The 20,685-nt window shown below is 44.3% G+C and overlaps 1 protein-coding gene across 1 annotated transcript; it reads right to left on the bottom strand.

The window, feature by feature from the left end:
* Window positions 1-8,229: 8,229 nt before the first annotated feature.
* Window positions 8,230-19,826, bottom strand: LOC115128202 (ephrin-A1-like). The gene is made up of 5 exons (XM_029657847.2): window positions 19,557-19,826; window positions 9,595-9,890; window positions 8,938-9,003; window positions 8,642-8,722; window positions 8,230-8,448 (listed from the first exon to the last, which is right to left on the bottom strand). The coding sequence occupies exons 1-5, from the start codon at window positions 19,652-19,654 to the stop codon at window positions 8,324-8,326; spliced, it is 666 nt and encodes a 221-aa protein (XP_029513707.1). The 5' UTR covers window positions 19,655-19,826; the 3' UTR covers window positions 8,230-8,323.
* Between the last annotated feature and the right edge of the window lie 859 nt (window positions 19,827-20,685).

Genomic DNA, 20,685 nt, shown 5'->3' with positions numbered 1-20,685 from the left:
TTGGTTGTCACGGGGTTGGTTGTCACGGGGTTGGTTGTCACAGGGTTGGTTGTCACGGGGTTGGTTGTCACGGGGGTTGGTTGTCACAGTGCAAATTACTCCCAATCCAAATGGTGCTTTGTAACAATTTGAAGGTTAAAATGTGTGAATTCTTTGAAAAAACTCATCCACCTGGTCAATTCGTTGAGGTGAGGGGAATTTAGGTTTTTCATGTGATTTTATTTTATCAGTATTTTCTTTGTTAATTGTTAGGATTTTGGGAGTATCTATGAACAATTATGTTTGTTAAAAAAAAGGAAATGGAGAGCTATATTTCAAACCTATTTCAGAGTTCCTAGGTCAAGCCATGTGGTAACTGGCATCTTAATTAGCATTGGGGGGGGGGGGGGGTTGTGAGATTGGTTGTCACAATTAACTCCATTACAACATTTGGGTTGTGGGGAATTCCTTGGTAGAATGATAGTAACAGAATGACATCACGGATCCCTATATTTGTACTATACAGATCTCAATCTCTTCATGGTGATGTGTCCTCAATAGGTACACAAGGTAGAAACATGAAGAATCCTCCTTTGCATGTTGGGGTATTGTTCTACACTCTGGCTAATATGCTAATGAGCTCCTCCCTCCTAACAAGACCAGACCAAATCTGTATCAATCATAGATGCCTATGTTTCTCAGGTTTGGACAGCAAAGTAGAGCACAGCATTATCAGAGTTAGAGCCCTGCATGTGAATTGTAAGCCCCTACCCATGACGAGACATTCATGCCCTACCCTACTCAGGCCCGATTGCTTCTGCCAAATTTAAAGCCAGGCCCTATGGAAAACACAAAATCAGAAATAACTTCCTCTGTCAGTCAATCCATTAGCTGCTCCTCTTTGTCTGTCACACGATCCCTGCTCATGGCAGCTTTGAGTCTGTGAGTAACCATAGCAATGGCTTGCTTGGGCTGCCCTACTCATGAGGAGACATAAGAGCAGTTTGCTGTTTGCTATTTTTCATCACTCTGCTAAAACTCAAGGAGCATTCATATTTTTTGTGAAATAATCTCTCCTGTTTTATATTTGAAATCAGTCAATTGAAATAAGTAAATTAGGCCCTAATCTATGGATTTCACATGACTGGGCAGGGGTGCAGCCATGGGTGGGCCTGGTAAGGCATAGGTCCTGGGTGGGTATGGGTGCGCCTGGCAGGGCATAGGTCCTGGGTGGGTATGGGTGGGCCTGGCAGGGCATAGGTCCTGGGTGGGTATGGGTGGGCCTGGCAGGGCATAGGTCCTGGGTGGGCCTGGTAGGGCATAGGTCCTGGGTGGGTATGGGTGGGCCTGGCAGGGCATAGGTCCTGGGTGGGTATGGGTGGGCCTGGCAGGGCATAGGTCCTGGGTGGGTATGGGTGGGCCTGGCAGGGCATAGGTCCTGGGTGGGTATGGGTGGGCCTGGCAGGGCATAGGTCCTGGGTGGGCCTGGTAGGGCATAGGTCCTGGGTGGGTATGGGTGGGCCTGGCAGGGCATAGGTCCTGGGTGGGCCTGGTAGGGCATAGGTCCTGGGTGGGTATGGGTGGGCCTGGCAGGGCATAGGTCCTGGGTGGGTATGGGTGGGCCTGGCAGGGCATAGGTCCTGGGTGGGCCTGGTAGGGCATAGATCATTTCACATGACTAGGTCAGAATGAGTTTTTCCCCACAAAAGGGCTTTATTAGAGACAGAAATACTCCATAGCACCCCCCACCCCTTCTGACGATCCCGCAGGTGAAGAAGCCGGATGTGGAGGTCCTGGGCTGGCGTGGTTACATGTGGTTTGTGGTTGTGAGGCAAGTTGGACGTTCTCTAAGTTCCAACTTCTCTAAAATAACATTGGAGGCAGCTTATGGTAGAGACATGAACATTAAATTCTCTGGCAACAGCTATGGTGGACATTCCTGCAGTCAGCATGTCAATTTCACACTCCCTTAAAACTTGAGACATCTGTGGCATTGTGTTGTCTAACAAAACTGCAAGTTTTAGAGTGGTCTTTATTGTCCCCAGCACAAGATGTACCTGTGTAATGATCGTGCTGTTTAATCAGCTTCTTGATATGCCACATCTGTCAGGTGGATGGATTATCTTGACAAAGGATAAAATGCTCACTAACAAGGATGCAAACAAATGTGTGCAAAAAATTTGAGAGAAATACTGTTTTTATTCGTATGGAAAATGTCTGGTATTCGATCAAAGAAAGGAGTGTCCTGTTACAAAAGGAATAAGCTACTAGCAAACATTGTGACAACCAACCCCATACTGTGTGACAACCAACCCCATACTGCGTGACAACCAACTCCATACTGCGTGACAACCAACCCCATACTGCGTGACAACCAACCCCATACTGCGTGACAACCAACTCCATACTGCGTGACAACCAACCCCATACTGCGTGACAACCAACCCCATACTGCGTGACAACCAACCCCATACTGCGTGACAACCAACTCCATACTGCGTGACAACCAACCCCATACTGCGTGACAACCAACCCCATACTGCGTGACAACCAACCCCATACTGCATGACAACCAACCCCATACTGCGTGACAACCAACTCCACGATGGGACTGGTTGACACAAGTGGACAGAGTTTGTTTGATGGCTTTTAACTAATAATAATAATTTATGCCATTAAGCAGACGCTTCTATCCAACTTACAGTCATCCGTGCATACATTTTACATATGGGTGGTCCCTGGAATTGAGCCCACTATCTTGATGTTGCAAGCACCATGCTCTACTAACTGAGCTACAGAGGACCACTGGCTTATAACTCCATGTTGGAATAAGATATGAGGATACAAAGTGTCCCAATTTCAACCCAAGACCTTGGTCTTTCTTCTAATATCGAAAATAGTCTTGTAAGATATACTGGTACTGAGAAATACACACAAGTAAAATGTGTGGCCACCAACCACGGTCTCCCCTACAGCACTGTGAGAGGAGCGCAGAAAAACAGGCATAAACAATATAGGGTCACATTTGGGTCCCCGCCAGTCCTACAGGGATCAAGACACAGTGCCAGCACTGAGAGTAGAGTTATCAACACAGACATGAATTTAAAACCTGAGAAAGTATAGGTTATCCTCCTACACAATTCACATTTCACAGTAAAGCTCAAAACCTTGGAAAAGATAGGATGATGGCGAAGTCAGAGGGGTAGGGGGAGGAAAAAGAGATCGGAAGAAAGTGGGCTGAACTGGGCTGAAAACAGATGTGAGGGAGCGGGTCAGGCAGAGAGAAAGATAGAGAGAAAGCTAGGGTAAGAGACAAGGGCAGGAAAGCTGAGCTGGAAAACATGGTAGATAACCCTGGCAGAGGCATGATGGGCGAGAGGAGCGTGTGACAGGACATTTTGACAGGAACAGTAGACTACACCCAGACCGCACTCCGATGGCAGGGTGTCAGGATGTGCCCTGATTGGAGAGAGAGCCTGAGCCGAGCTGCTTGCCTGTGTTGTTGACAGTGACCAGGGTGTCTTCCTTCCCCTCAGCCCCCTGTGACCCTGACACGTACTCTCTCTCTCTCTTGTTTTTAGGCAGTAGCCTAGGCAATGGCTTAGGGGGATGTCCTGTGTAACACTTTGACGAGCTACGTTATATTTGTGTTCATTTGATGTTGATATATACAGTGCATCCGGGAAAGTATTCAAACCCCTTCACTTTTTCCACATTTTGTTACATTACAATCTTATTCTAAAATTGATTAAGATGTTTTTTTCCCTCATGAATCTACTCACAATACCCCATAATGACAGAACAAAAACAGGTTTTTACACATTTTTGCTAATTTGTTAAAAATAAAAAACTTAAATAACACATTTACATAAGTATTCAGAACCTTTACTCAGGACCTTGTTGAAGCAAAAAAGATTTTAAAAAAGGCTTTTAGACATTTTTTCAAATGTATTAAAAATAAAAAAACAGAAATAATTTATTTACATAAGTTTTCAGACCCTTTGCTATGAGACTTGAAATTGAGCATTTTGTTCCCATTGATCACCCTTGAGATGTTTCTACAACTTGATTAGAGTCCACCTGTGGTAAATTCAATTGATTGGACATGAGTTGGAAAGGCACACACCTGTCCATATAAGGTCCCACTATTGGCAGTGCATGTCAGGGCAAAAACCAAGCCATGAGGTTGAAAGAATTGACTTAAAGCTCTGAGACAGGATTGTGGCGAGGCACAGATCTGGGAAAGGGTACCAAAAATTGTCTGCAGCATTGAAGGTCTCCAAGAACACAGTGGACTCCATCATTCTTAAATGGAAGAAGTTTGGAACCACCAAGGCTCTTCCAAGACTCTTCCCTTCTCCCCTGAGCAATCGGGGGAGAAGGGCCTTGGTCACTCTGACAGAGCTCTAGAGTTCCTCTGGTGAGATGGGAGAACCTTCCAGAGGGACAACCATTCTGCAGCACTCAACCGATCAGGTCTTTATGGAAGCCACTCCTCAGTACAAGGCACAGCCCTCTTGGAGTTTGCCAAAATGCACCTAAAGACTCTCAGACCATGAGAAACAAGATTCTCTGGTCTGATGAAACCAAGATTGAACTATTTGGACTGAATACCAAGTGTCACGTCTGAAGGAATTCTGGCACCATCCCTACAGTGAAGAATGGTGGTGGCAGCATCATGCTGTGGGGATTTTTTTCAGCAGCATGGACTGGGAGACTAGTCAGGATCGAGGGAAAGATGAACGGAGAAAAGTATGGAGAAGAGATTCTTGATTGAAAACCTGCTCCAGAGCACCCAAGACCTCAGACTGGGGCAAAAGTTTAATCTTCCAACAGGACAACGACCCTAAGTACACAGCCAAGACAACGCAGGAGAAGTCTCTGAGTGTCCTTGAGTGGCCCAGCGAGAGCCCGGACTTGAACCCGATCGAACATCTCTGAACGTCCTTGAGGGGCCCAGCCAGAGCCCGGATTTGAACATGATCGAACATCTCTAGAGAGACCTGAAAATAGCTGTGCAGCGATGCTCCCCATCCTACCTGACAGAGCTTATTAATAGGATCTGCAGAGAGGAATGGGAAAAACTCCCCAAATATACTGTAGATGTGCCAAGCTTGTAGTGTCATACCCAAGAAGACTCGAGGCTACCATAGTTGCTTCAACAAAGTAAAGTGTCTGAATACTTGTAAATGCAAACATTTCTAAAAACCTGTTTATGCTTTGGCAAAATTCTTTTTTTTTACATTTTAGAATAAGTCTGTAACGTAACAAAATTGGAAAAAGTCAAGGGGTCTGAAAACTTAATAATGCATAATAAAGAACTAGAATGAGATTATCAAGTCAGCCGTAGGTCAGCCTATTGTGTTCCCACGGTTCCGGTTCCAATAAGCCACTGGCTGCACACACTAGTAATGAGATGCTAGCTAGCTTTCCACAACCCCAGTGCCGCCCGCCCAGGAGGTTACAGATGCTACAACATGGTGGTGTCCCAAATGGCACCATATTCCCTATATGGGCTCATAAGGCTCTGGTCAAAAGTAGTGCACTAAAAAAGGGAATAGGGTACCATTTGGGACCCACACACGACTACCGTAACTTTAGATAACCTCCCCCTAGGCTCTGGAAACTCCTGACTCCTGTATCCTACCTACTCCGTTATTGGGTTAACGTCTGCTGGCCACGACCCATGCTATGTGTCCTGCTGATTGGCTGGTTGACTCTGTCCAAAAACTCAGGGCTAGATGTGCTGGCTGTGCCAAACTCACTCTATTGTCCTCCAAATTGTGGGCCACTCACTGTGTCTCTGACATCAGTCCTATGTTGTTCACGCAGTTCTTAGTCAGTTCAACTATGTCTATGACTCCTGATATAAAATGCTTTGCTTGTCCTGACCTATGAGATTGGCTCATAGTATCAGGAAATGGTTGTGTCATATATGGCTACATGTCGAACAGCACTTGATGTTTACGGCCTAAAAACACAATTGAATACTATTTTTCAAATTCAGTGTCTTGACTGCCCTTACATTCAGTACAGGTGATAAAGATTTTACACTTGTTCCTCATTGCTCTTCACACTTATGTCAAAGCAGTGGACGAGCGAGTCAGGAGTCAACAGAGGAGCAATTCTCCTCAACAGGCTCCCATTATGTTGAGGCTCTCTGAAGGGTCAGCCGTCTGCTGGGCCTAATTTATGACAATCACTTTGAAAACACAGGGGAGTGGCTGTGACACCACCACACTTTGGTGTCACAGCTGCTTTTACGGTCACGGCCATAAAGCTCTTCTGGGAAGAGCGAGAGGGAGGAGAACAATGGATGGAAATACAGAGGAGAAGACTACTATGGGATAGCAGAGGGGGGGATATGAAGGAGAAACGAGGGGGAGATATGGGCGGAGGTCCACAAAACTTTAGATAGAAAGACAAGAGTAGGATCACACCTGTAGTTTTAGACCTCCTTGCCAAAAAGGCCAAGCCTATTGGGAATAATGACATACATATAATGACATACACAGCTCTGTCTCCATTCCTTTCCTGTCATGAGCCAAGACTACAACATGGAAAAAACTGTCATGAACATCAATTTATTAACTCAATATAGATATGAGTGACCACTATTACAGCTATCAACTGATTTTTTTTGTTGCACTTGTTGCAATGTAATGGAAATCAGATCATTTTAAGAGGGGATGGAAAAATGTTGAACATTTGGAAAATGATAGTCAGAGAAAGAGAAGAGAAACCATTGGAAGGATGCTGATCTCGTTTTCAAAAATATATTTTATTTCACATGGAAATGTCACATTTATCAAATGGGTTCTTTATATAATATTCTATATATATATATATACACATAATACACTTTACTACCACATGTACAAAATAAGTAAACACGTTTTCTAAGAACAAAAAGGATTGACTCAATGTTAGTCATATACCGTTGTGTCTGAAGTTCAAACCACCCTGTGAAGTCTAGTTGAGCTTGGCAGCCAAGATTGGTGCCGTGTCTTGTGATTTCAATGGGTGTAGTCCTATAGAATTTCCCAAGATCTTTGCTTTATTGTAAAATGCTGAACTGCATTAAAAGTACAACCAAATTGTAAATTATGTCCAATCAAAATCAGAACTGAATAAAAAGGTCTTCCTTTTTTACATGGTTGACTTTTTAGTGATTGAAGTTAGATACAACAAACAGTGTTACATAGTGAAACACTGGCGAGTGTTGTGCTTAGTATAGATCAGTCTGAGTGATCTAGTTTAAAGCAGTACGAGTGCATTATCCGACAAAACAGAGAAGGTACGCCTTCCGCTGCGACACACAACATACGTTTGCCATTTGCAGATTTAACATTTTGTTTGACCTCTCTCTCCCTCGCACACTTTCTCACTGAAACACTCATTCTCCCACTCGCGTGGACACTCCTTTCTCAGAGAGAGCTCACCATTAGTAAACATAGCATTTGATAAACTTACAATATTAGGTTCATCTTTCAGCAGCAAACTGTTATTCATGTTTTTTCACAAAATGTACACACACTGATCCTTTCCATGTAGTCTCCCTTTAGGAGTCTGCATTGTGGTGTCAGTCAGTCTGTGCCTCAGTCAGACTGGACAACTGAATAGTGTGTTGTTGTGCTGTCTGGTTAGTGCTGTGGAAGCACATGGTCGAGTCTGCACAGGAACATTGATAGTTAGCCAACACATTCCCTGCTTTTGTCGATGCTACATAGAGAAATAATCACTTGGACATTTAGTGCCACTCAATACCAATACAATTAACAGAACACAATAGTCAAGGTTGGAATAGAATAGTTAGATCCAGGAGAGAAGATCACTGTATTCTTTGGCTCAAAAGGTTAGAGAAGATGATGCACTAAATGCTGTTTTTTCTAATACAAATTCATATTAAATACAAACAGTTGTCCATTATAGGAAAGTCCGTTAGCTTCGTCTTCAGTGATTGCTCTTCATCCATTCCAGTTTAGGTTCCTCTTCATTTTTTCTTCCTCACTTTTACCAAAACGAATTATGTTTTTTTGGAGGAGTGTAAAAAAAAAAAAAGTTTTAAAAAAGTACTAACGTTAAAGAGAACAAAATCTGTCCAGGAAATACTGACATCTTAAAAAAGAAAGGAGATAGTATAACGCCTCCTCACAAAACTCCAACCAAAGTCTCACTCAGCACACTTAGTGAATGTGTGTCCATCTGTATTTACAACATTAAAAGTGTCCCTCTCCCAGTGACCAGCACTTGGGCTTTGAGAACTGTCTTGCATCTGTGGTTCCCCACAGACCAACTTCATTGTAGTCCCTCCAAGTCTATAGGATCTGTAGTTCTTTCAGTCTCACTGTAACGACAGCAATGATAAGACTGGCACCATCAATGAGAGAATAGAGAAGGATGCTGTCGAAACCGCTGAATTTGTCCGCACGCTTTTCTGGACATCTGGAAGGATTACCACTGGGTCATCTATATGGAGAGAATATAGAATATACATTAGTGTATGTTAACCCAGATTCCCAGACACAGGTTAATCCTAGTCCTGGATTGAAAAGCATGATCAATGAAGAATCGCAGCTGAAATTTATTTTTAAGTATCATCACTCCCACTTTCAGTCCTAGGGTCAAGTACAAGTGGTCCATATTTTGGTCATTAACATACCTGCAGGCAGTCTGTTGGAGACATTGTGTGCTCCACCCCCAGCTGCAGCTCTTCCAGTTGAAACCCTGGCCTCTTGAGATCCTGGATGAGAAAAATAACAATCAATCCCTCTGCCTTACTGCAGCCAGGAGCTAAAAATCATCATCAAACAAAGGCTACATTCCAAATGGCACTTTATTCCCTATATAGTGCACTACTTTTGACCAGGGCCTGGTTAAAAGTAGTTCACTATGGGACGAAGAAAAAAGCCTATACAGTGCACTTCTCCACCCAACCACTTGGGCAGCGAAACGTACCATCAGCAGCTATGACGTCTACCCTGAGCCTGAGGCACTCCTGTCCGTGGTGGTGCAGAGGTTTGGCTGGAGAGGGGAAGGAACAAAGACAAGCGTTAATTACAGAAAAACTAATGCACTTATCCTCCCATGTGGCCTTAATCCACCTCCACACACAGACAGCCATGAATATACACGCATGGACACACACGCGGCCTGCAGCCATCTGTGAGCAGGCGGAGTGTGTCCCGTCGCTCATCTAATTACAACATACTCAGGGTCACGGCATCGCCTCTCTGGGTGACTGGCCACCAGCTATCTGCTAGCTAGCATGTGAGCACTAATGCACAACATAGCACGCCAACATTCACTGAATGCTAACATAAGCCTTCAAGATGACGGCTTGTTTGCCTGGATGCTTTGCCACGGGTCATAAGGTCAAACTTACTGTATACACTTCTATATCATCTGCAGTGCTTTTTCCATCACATTTTTCCTGATTTAAAAGTGACATTTCACCCCACTCTCATTTTAACATTAGACTACTTTTGGGGTCTGAAAACATCTAACAAATGTTGACTTTGTCCCTTTAAGTTCTCTTACCAAATTCTCTAGAAATAATTTATTCAAGTGGATACAAAAAAAAAATGGTGGACTACCTGCTAGCTAGACACTTACAGATATAGTAGTAGCTCTCTCCCTGGCGGAACTCCTTGCCCAAGGTGAAGGGGGTGAAACGCTGAAACTTCTCGGAGAACTTCTCAGCAGCGTGGGGGGCGAAGGGGTGGCCGCACTCCCAGCGCATCTGGTCGTAGGACTGAGGCTTGCAAGCGTCGTAGTCCTCCCGCTCCACCATGTAGAGCACGTAGCGCTCAGCATCCTGCGATGCCACCTCGCCCAGCGGGTAGTGGGGGCACACGATGTCCAGGTAGTCGTTCAGACGCACCTCCACCGCATAGTCGTCCCATAGGAACCTGAGGACGAAGAGCAACGGGGAACGGAGGGGGTTAGTCGAGTCACAAGTGGCATCGGGATTGATAAGTACGGCGATGGCTTAAAATACAACCACCAAATTCGTGATTATGTATCGACCGGTGACGTGTGCCCCGGATTCAACAGGGGAAATCATGGAGGAGATGGAGAGGCATGAGCAGCAGGCAGGGATAAAACACTAAGTGGGGAAGTGAGCTGGGTGGATGTGTGCATAAATATGGATGATTGTGGACAGCAGCAGCAGCAGCGCTGTGCTGGGAGCTAATCCTGAGTGCACATTGATCCCGGCTCCCCCCGGGAACCCAGCGATGTTTACAGAAAATTATTATATCACCGGGCCGGGAGATGAGTATCGACACTAAACTGCAGCCAGAGCTACACACCAGGCCGTCACAGACAAGGGGTGCAGAATGACTAATCACAAACACACCGTCGCCCGAAAGAGTGAGAGGCAGGAATAGGAGGAGCCCAGTTCTCTCCTGAACATTTCCCCTTTTCATTAAGAACAGACAGACACACAGTTCTGGTCACTGTCTGTTTCGGTCTCCTGCCACACTCCCCCTCAGGAAGCAGTCAGACTGTCTGCATGCCTCTCCTCCCTCCACTGCTAGCTTTTTACAACAGCAGTCCTAGGGTGGATTTACATTTGTAAAATATGTCTAGTGAGATCTATCTTTCTTCAACATCGGATTTGCACATTTTCTGCCCTACTAGCCTTGGATGTGATTCATGCTTCATGTGTGAGTGCAGCTATTAGCATAATGTAAATGCCATAGTATATAGACAAACAAAATAAGGGTAGCAATTCAAACTATACAGGAGCTTCTAATCTAAACCATATTGCACAGTGTTGCGAACTTGATTAATGTAATGATTCACAAATGTATGGATATTTTAAAAGCCTTTAATTTTCCATTTGGCTAACAGAGAAAAAATGAAGGTCATTATTTAGGGGGATGTGTGGTGTGGGAAAACGCTCGTCTTTACACTGTTCCACTCGGAGGGGAGTATGTGGTGGAGATGTGTCCCACACTACCTCCGGTGGTAGTGTGGGACACATCTCTTAAAGAGAGTCTCTTTAGACTACACAAGTATCTCTCCTGGACCTAGTTTGTGTCGTGTAAGGAGGTCCCTCCTCCTCTTTCTCTACCTTTCTTTCTCTACCGTCATTCTTAATCACAGAGATATGCATTAATTCCCATCCATCACCACAAACCAACCTGGAGGGAGCAGTATCTAGCGACCCCCCCCCCCCACCACCACCACCAAGTGTTCAATTACTCAAGATGTGCTTATCCATTACCATCTCCTCCTGCCTGAAACGGTCTGCATCACCAGGGTTCTCAGAGTAACGGAGAAGTGGAGTAAACTCACCCGGATTCAAATATTTTCACAACTGAATGCGTGTCTTAGATAGAATGTTATTGCTTTTGCAATGAATACATGTGCAACTCTGCACTTGGGGTACTTTCACAAAGCCAGCTAGTGTGTGGTGTGTTATATCCACCCCATTTTACACCACACAGCTCTGGTTGCTCCATAGCCCTGGGTTGGGTATTTGCACATCTGCCAATGAAAACTCACCCTAGAGCCAAAATGGCTCCAATGTGATTTTTTTTGTTGTTGTTGAGAACTCCAGCTTCACCCCATGAAAGCAATGTATGCAACAAGTGACATTTGGGATGTGTTCCGTGCATGAGCACAGAGAGGCCCCGTCGCTCATTGGCTGGTGTTGTTGCTTGTTGCCGGTGGACCCCCCTGGTTAAAGGACAGACGCTGTGGCTACACACTCCAAGCCCCTAGTGCCTACTGACCCCGCCCCCCCCCCCTCCCTCCAGCACAACCCTCTCTGCCTCCCCGCTTCACTGCTTTCTCTCAATGCAGATGACCAGATTAACAGCACTGTGACAAGAGTAGTGTTCGGCCGGTCAAAAGAGCAACTGTTTCTCTCCGTATTCTAATGAAGCATGCAAACTACCATTTAGCTGCATAATAGTAGCATATTAAGCAAACACAGTGCCAGTAATTATTATTCCCACTGGCTGTGCTCTAGGACTGTTTAGTTCTTATCTGTCTGGCTGCCACACACTGTTTACAAGTTCTACTGTAGAGTGGTCACTCACAATTCCAGCTAAATCAATAATACTATTGAGCAAACATGTTTGTATGCTGTGCTTGACCTAGTATCCTCCTCAAACACACGACTGAGCACGCACACTGCCCCCCCCCCATCCCATGTGTTCATCAAAAGTGGTCGCAACTAAAACACAAAAAGGGGTATTAAAGTCACACTGGGGTTGAGTAATTATGCTTCCCCCCCCCCCCCCAGGCTGGGAGCAAGGGGAAGGGGGGAGCCATGTGAATAAGAGGGTCAGGGGCCTCTAGCTGCAAATGGCTTTGATCTGTGTTAAACTTTGTGTGTGTGAGTGTTGCAGTTGCTTCATCAATGCCACAGTTTCATACAGTGGTACTATTCACACCATCAGATGGAATATATCACAAACCAAAACGAACAGGGGGATGAATGCACACCCCTGAGGGGCCCTTTTATTAATTGTAAATAGTTTAATTATCCCGGGGGCTTTTGTCTTCTACACCTTGGCATTAAAGGGTCCTCAGCATCTGGACTGATTAAAGGCACTTCAAATAATGCCTGACTGAAAAGTTAACAATGTAAAACATTGTCACCATTACTCTGGCAAACTAAACAGCTTCACTCTCTTCCTTTCAGTGTCCATATTGAAAATGGTGCCTGAATTGTCTCTCACTATGGTTACAGAGCTGATTAATACTCTGTTGTTCCTGGGATGCTCAGCTTTAATGACATCAATGTTTAGCGCCTGAGCAGAAATGACTACAGGGAGGGGGGTGACATTCTCTGCTTATGGATGACTTGTGGAACTATGACAGATATGCAACTATGTTTGTGTGTGTATTGAGTCTGCTGAGGAATCTGTGTGTGTGTGTGTGTGTGTGTGATAAGGGTGGATAACGAATGACATCGATAGCAGACAGCCAGCCATGGATGTCGTTGTTCTGCGTCCGTGTCGGTCTGTGTTGTGTCTAGTGAAAATTAGACTCCAGACTGTTCGAGCGTCTTCCTCTCCTCCAGAGTGAATTATTGATGTATTCAGGGGCAGAAGCCTAATCTCTCTACTTTAATCTCTCTGGCCAGTGTTTTGCCTTCTTCTTCACCCCCCCCTTTCATCTCTGCACTCTACCGCCCTGTGGAATGTGGAACCTCTGAGGGGAGGAGGGCTCACTCAGGATCAAAGGTTGGGCAATCGCAGTCAGCACCAGAGGGTCTTGTACACACACAGTCAGCAAGTGATGTGCTGCTCCCGTGCATTTAAAAGCCCAGAGATGGATGTTGTGTGGAGAATCACCTGCTTTGAGGTTCAGTTTTAGTCTATTTAAAAGCACATGATGTTCGACCAGCTGACAAGCTCACAATACCTGACCACTGTGGCACCCCTGAACAGTCACCATCAGAACCTGACTACTCACCCTGATAGAGTGAGACCCATGTTAGTCTAGAGCCATCGGATGAGTGGATCGGAATGCCGGAGGCCGCCTAATCGGCTCGCCCAAGCCCGGATTATTGGGTGGAGCAGCGGCTGAGCTCGGGTCCGTTCAGCGGCACAAGACTCTGCCTAATACAAGGGCTTAGAGCCGACACCGAGGCCCAGAGAGGGGGACGGGAGTGGGGGAAAGAGGGGAAAAGGGCGGGGTGGGGCCTTGAGTCCATTGTTCCAAAACAGAGAGGGGGTATTACTGTGTGTGTGTGCGCATAAGACCATGGAGGGAAAATGAGTTGTTAAAAAAGAGAGATGAAAGACATGGGTGAAAGGGGAGGCATTTCTTTCTGAATGTATCCTCTGGAAAACAGTTAAGAGATTGAGAGCCACTCTGAAATACAAGTCCGGCTGTGGTGTAGTGCTGGTTCACGGTTTTTTCTACACAGCTAAATTTCTTTCATTTCATCTCTCCATCCATCTCTGTCAGGTCTCCCCACCCTCACCCTGTCTGTCTTTCATCACTCAATAAGCCTAATAGGTCCCTATTTCATTCCAACCCCTCCCCTGCTCCTAGTACTCGCCGAACCAATCAGAGCCGGCCTTGTTGGAATGCCAAACATGTGAGTTTGTGTCCCACCATTTATAGAGAGGCTAGCACAGTTAATAGAAACAAGAATGGCCCAACTCTTAGCCCCTCCCTCTTAACACAATATTCAGACGCAGGTTCATTCTTGGGTTGTGTTGACTTCTGTCATCAATCTCGCCTTTCTCTCTGTCACTTTTCCTTTGTCCATTCTGACAGCACCCCTGGCCAAAGATTTTAACTCCTTCCCTCCAACAAAGTAACCCCAGAGTCCACCAGCAACATAATCGCCTTATCTTGGACAACCGCGGGAGTTAGATGAATAGGTGTGCTCTTTCCAACTGTCTAACACAGTCCTCAGAGTCATTTGTACTTCTGTAAGAGCCTGAACAAAAAGGTCACCACTGAAATTACATTTATCAAGAGGCAAATATCTGTGCTAGGAAAATCGATTTCGCAAGATGCACCTTGTTTTTGTTGTTTTAAAAAAAAATCTTTATTTCCCCAATCCTCGCTCAGTTGAGCCTCGTAGCGTAATGAATTCCTCCGAGAGTGTGATAGTCTGTGAGCATTGACCATTGTTTGTCTGCCAGTGGCATTGAGACTGTACAAGTACGTTTGGCTGAGATGTTCTATTCAATGCAGAGGTCAACATTACACATCTTTACCTCCAGGGGGCACTAGTAATTGGAGCAGTGTGTGAGTGAGAGAGTGGCCCAATACTGTAGACGAGTGACAATATGCGTGCAATCGCTGTGGGAACAAGTTAACAACCAAAGTCCAGCCAATTCACCATTTCAACAGGACAAACACACAATGACCCTTATTTACACAACATTACACACATAATTCCCCATTTTCAGAGACAATACAGAGTTCCATACACACATTCTCCTACACACTTCATTACAAATGGATGGCTACACGCAAAGACAATGATTATGTAGCTGGACAAGTCTGAATACACACACACACAGTTCCATATTATTCATATTACTACATATGTTTATCAGGAAAGTATTTTTTACTCGGTATTTGGGGTTGAAAGGTTATAAAACATTGAGAAGGAGGTGGAGAAGACACCTTATCAAACAACCGATCACTATCAAATCACTATTCATCAAATTACTCTATGGCAGGAGACAAATTGTGTTGATTTCTGAAATGACCCTGTGAAAACGTAATCAACTCCTCAGTGTGTAGCATAAGTAATTAGTACAGGGTTCGGTGGTTGCCTGTGTGTGAGAAAGGTATTGTTTATTGTGTAGGCAGGATATGCCATTTCCCGGGAAAAGACTAGGCCAGGAAGCTCACACTCGTAGAGAAACATGCCCATACTACCCCCGTGAAAACCTTTGGCATGATTCACCATCTTCCTGTACTCAATACAATTTAGAACCTTCTGTCTCCCACCCAGACAGACAGAAAACAATGAAGATTATTGAAAAAAATTAAATTATAAAATCGGCTGACCTGTCATTATGGTCGTCGAGGTAAAGTCTGCTTAACTGATGATTACCAACTATAATACTGTCTACAAACCCTAACGACCATTGAGCCTATCGCAGCAGATTACCAGTAGTCTGTAATCTCAGCGTGTTTTCCTCCGATTCCAATTTACTAGACAGAGATTAGGGATAAGATTATGGGACTTGGGGGAGATGGATAAACAGAGAATGATTGGGGATGGAAGAGACATTCCCAGAAATGACTAGAAAGGAGGTGGAAAAAGATGGGATTCGAGAGAAAATAGGAAAACTGCCCTTTTTCGCAGAAAAGAGATACAATTTAGATTGTCTAAGCAATGTAGAAATCCCTCATCTTGCAAACCACCTACTGTCACCTGAAGATGTGGCTAGCCAACCCTTTTTCTCTCGACACACACACACACACACACACTTTTTCTCAAATTCACTCCTTTCAGAGTGGCAGAGCAGAGTTCTCAGACTGGTTCAACCACTTCCATTGCCTCATGAAAAAAACACAGAAAAAGCATACAGAGTGAGACAACAACTGAAAGAGGGGGCGAATTTGCTTGAGTTGATTGAAAAACCCATGTCGGTTAGTGGAGGGGAAAGCTTGAAAGAGAGGTAAAGGTGAGAGAAAGAGGGCAAAGTGCCTAGTGGCGAATGGCTATGGGTGACAAAAACTATTTTAAAAAATTGTACACACCTTTTAGCCTTCTTTCCTCCTTCCCCCTTTTAGAGAAGGAGAGTAGGAGGTGAGGAAATAAATGGACTGAAAAGAGGCAGCATGTAAGGTTGAGATAAAAGGTGGAGAGAGAGCAGAGGGGGACCCAGAGACAGGAGGAAGAATGAATCTCCCTGAGGCAGTTCCAAAGCCGTGTGAAGAGGGGAGGCCTGAGTGGCGGCCAGCATTCAGAGACCACTGCAGTGACAGAATGACTGACAGACTGATAGAGGCAATGGCACTTCATCACCGTGTGCACTCTGAACCCCAATCAGTCACACCAGTTACTATTCTGTTGTGAGGCACTCTGTGAAGAGAATTCCCCCAATTTGTATGGGAAGCACTACAAAAACAGCCAAATTGTCTGCACAATGCTTGCAAAAATCACTCATATGGGTGAAACTTACCATAACAATCATTAATTCAATGCAAATACACCATACATTTAAAAAAAATAAAAAATAAACTTATTTGGATGAAATGCAGTATAGAGCGATATGTCATGTGTGTGAAATTATCCCAGAGCTCATTTGAGCAATTAAAAAAAGAAAGCAAAACATTAACGAAGATTAAACCTCCCAAAAAGATTAAATGTACATCGAGAAAAAGCGATTACGTTGGAAATATGTGATGAGAAAAAGCCATTAAGTTGGAAAAGAGGTAAATAAAGTGGAAGATATGCTAAACAAAGAGACTGTTCACTCTAGCATGAGGGAGTGAGGAAAGAGTTAACATTGAACACGTTGAACTTTCTGCCACTGAATCAGCTTGAATGGGAATGAGGAAGGAGGCGGTGGAGAAAGGGAGAGACAGGTACAGGGAGAAGGAAGAGGGAGGTTTACTCGTGCTCTGTCGGGGGGGGGGGGGGGGGGGTGCTTTACCGAGAGAAGGAGCAAGCTGAATGAGTAGGCTACAGTATAGCTTAACGTTGGGGTTATTAAGTGCATTAAGTGCATAGAACACCAGAGACAATGTTAACATCAATCACAGAAATGCAGTGCAGCAGTGTGTAAGCATGGAGGTCTGGGTTAATGTGTGTGTGTGCGAGCCAGTGAGTCAGTCCGTGATTTAGGAGCTGGTGCTTTAACACACTGCTTCCCGCATGGGCCACACCCTTCACACAGACACGTACACACACAGAGAGAGAGCAAAGCATACTGATAGAGCAACCAATGTTCTGGGAACCCATGTGAATGATTAAGCCCTTCTTAACCTCAAATCAAACTTGCAGGTTGACACGTATAGGCACACACACACACACACACACACACACTGCACTGTCAGATCTTAGTTGGACTGAACCACAGTGGTAGCTCGCTCACTAGCAGCCGCGACCTTGCAGTCAACATGCCCCAAGGCACACACACCAATGCACAGTAGAGAATCTGTAACAGACATACACACACACAGTTTATTCCATATAGGGACGCAGACACCTAACTGACTGAGATGATCAGTCTGTTGTCAATTAGATCAAACTATAGCGTTCTAATCAAGACTACTGATTGATTGGCCACAAAAACTGGGGGAGAGAGGGAGGGCGTCAACGCAAAGAGGACTGATAGAGGCAAACAAATCAACAACAGAAGAGCACGAAGCAGCAGTTGGGAGGGGGGAAACAGATTGAGAGAAAACCAAGAAAAGAAGAGAATTAATGAAAAAAAAACATCTCTTTCCCGAACTCTCCTTTACTTCTGCGAATGTGAGATTAAGTGCTGCCAGAGGGAGAGATTTAGTGTAGATATCCAGTAAAAATAGCAAGTGTGGGGATTAAGCGTTTATTTGCAGAAATGACGACCATTGTTGTCCTTGCATTGACGTAACACGCTTACATCTGGGACTGGTAACTTCATTCTCTGAGATTATGGCATGGATGTGTTTCTGAGAACAATGACTGCAGTGGCATTGCCTTGTGGGAGATCTCCATGGATCACAGCAAGAGGAGAAACTAAGTTTAGTACTGTAAGAATGTGAATATATTTGTGTGTGTCTACAAGACGTGTTTGCATACAAGTGAGAGTGTATGCCTTTCTGTGATTGATTGGGTGTTTGCTTTGTTTGCATGTGTGATTGAATGAGTTTGTGCCAGTGTGTGTTTGTATCTAAGTGTGTGTTTCAATCTCAGCCTCCAAAATGTTCCCAACTTTTCACCCCAACCACCATTACTTTGAATAGATGGAGGTCAATTCGAGTTGTCTCCAAACCCCAACAATTTGGGCTTTAATCTCTCCTTCCCAAGTTATCCATCTCACTCCCATAATATGACTTACTGGACAGGCTTCAAGTTACCTCCTCTGTCTCATTACACCAGTATTCCTCATCTTGCCACCTAAAAAAATGAACCTTCATATGTCTGTCTCCCTGTACTGTCCCGCCAGCCCATCGTAGATCCAGTGATTTAGTGGACAGACAGAGACCGGTCTAATGGAAATGGAGACATCAACGCCATCAGAGGGAATGGATTTCGCAACCGATATTTCTACACCACACTGACGGACTCACTCACACCTTTAAACCAACACGGACATATTCCGCTGCACTCCTCGAGAATTTACTACCACGGTCAAGTCTCTGGGTGACTGTTATAACGCCTTTGGCAACGATAGGCATATCCATTTAAAAAGTGATATCTGTTGATAACGAAGGAATGTGGAATTACATTTGTTTGTGTCTTTCAAATGGAAATATTATTACAAATATTACATTTAATAACTAATAGTCGCTAGTCTAGGTGTAAAAGTAGTGCTAATAATAACGCACCAATCCATAACCATCTGTCCTTGAAACTTAGATGGTAGCCTATCAATACATCAGATTAATGGCATAACTATGTGTAACTACCAAGTCCTTCCAAGCGGGTAGACAGACAGATTGTAGAAAAGTTTCCAGCAGGCAGTAGTGAAGCCAGTGACCAAGAAGATACTGTAACTGCCATGCATTGTAAGAACAACAGCAGCCAGCTGCATATATGCACCTCCATCAGATTCAGTAGAATCAGTATGTAAACCAGTTGAGGAAGTAGGCTACAACGCATTTAAATACCCCCCGAACAATCACATTAATGCGGTTCACTAACAGGTTTAGGCTATTGCAGTCATCGATATGCACAGACATAAACAGTTAGGCTACTGTAGCATTGTTGCGCGTAGACTAGCTAGCCGACAATCATTTCAGCAAATCTTGAAAGAAACAATCACAGCTGCCGATAGATGTTACTACCTTGTTGCACAGCTGCCAATATATTGAATCGTATTACTTTGTTGCACTTGCGAATCGGATTTGCTAAACTGTTACAAATGAACAGTAATGAAAAAGAATGACAAAAAAAACCTACGAGATCAAACAGTTTAACTTACTTGGTGTTTGTTCTATTCCAATATACACTGTGCCTTTCTGCAGATGCAAGCCAAGCGCAGAGACTCCCTACGAAGCACAGGCTCCAGACCAAATCCATTGTGGAGTGCAGAGAAAAGCCGGTGAGTCTAGCAGACCAATGAAACTTTGGGAAATGTCGATGCGTCCGTTAACGAGTAGGTTGTTTACTCAGGAAATGGATTTACGCAGGCAATAGCTTTAAAAGAGAAAGAAAAAATACGACGCACTCAGCAAAAATTGCACAGGGTTGTTTGAATTAAACTCAGCACGCAGTGAATGAACAACAACTTGCGTGATTTCTAGTTTTGTGGAACCCCTACTATCGTTAATCACGCCCATAAGGAATGCGAACCAATGGGAGGACAAAGCGCCTGGTTTTTCCACCTCTTGTTTGTTAGACGCGAGATGCACGCCCTCTGTGGTACAGGTCGAAGAGGGGAATTTCAAATAAGTTTTAGGGCCTATTCTATTGATGATTTATTTTTCCAGACTTATTCGCAGCAAGGACTACGTCAATATCGATGACATGATTTTCGCAGAATCAAACAACCAATCTGAGGGAAGTAAATTGTATAATAGCTTTCCAACACAACCACTCTATGGTGGTCAGTTAACACAGGGTTTCCCAAACTTTAGGCTATATGCGTAGCAAATGGCACCCTATTTCCTACAAAGTGCACTGGCCAAAAGTAGTACACTACCTAGGGAGTAGGGTGCCATTGTGATGCAAATTACATTATATTCTTGATTCTCATTCCTCAATTTCAGTGATTGCTTTTTAGGTCTGGTGACATTGCCAACATGACATAGGCCCATAGACATAACATTTAACTGGAGAGCATTTACTGTTGCAGTATTTGACATGCTATCCGATTAGCGTATATTACTTACAGTGACAGGTTACATTTAAGCGAGACATTAAATCCAAACTATCCGATTAGCGCATATTACCTACAGTGACAGGTCACATTTAAGTGAGACATTAAATCCAAACAATCCCATTAGCGCATATTACTTACAATGACAGGTTACATTTAAGCGAGACATTAATAAACCAATTAGACACATTTGGGCAGTCTTGATACAAATTTTTGAACAGAAATGCAATGG

This window comes from Oncorhynchus nerka, linkage group LG4 (genome assembly GCF_034236695.1).
Source record: "Oncorhynchus nerka isolate Pitt River linkage group LG4, Oner_Uvic_2.0, whole genome shotgun sequence".
Lineage (NCBI taxonomy): Eukaryota > Metazoa > Chordata > Actinopteri > Salmoniformes > Salmonidae > Oncorhynchus > Oncorhynchus nerka.
This window is presented reverse-complemented; position numbering and strand designations above follow the sequence as displayed.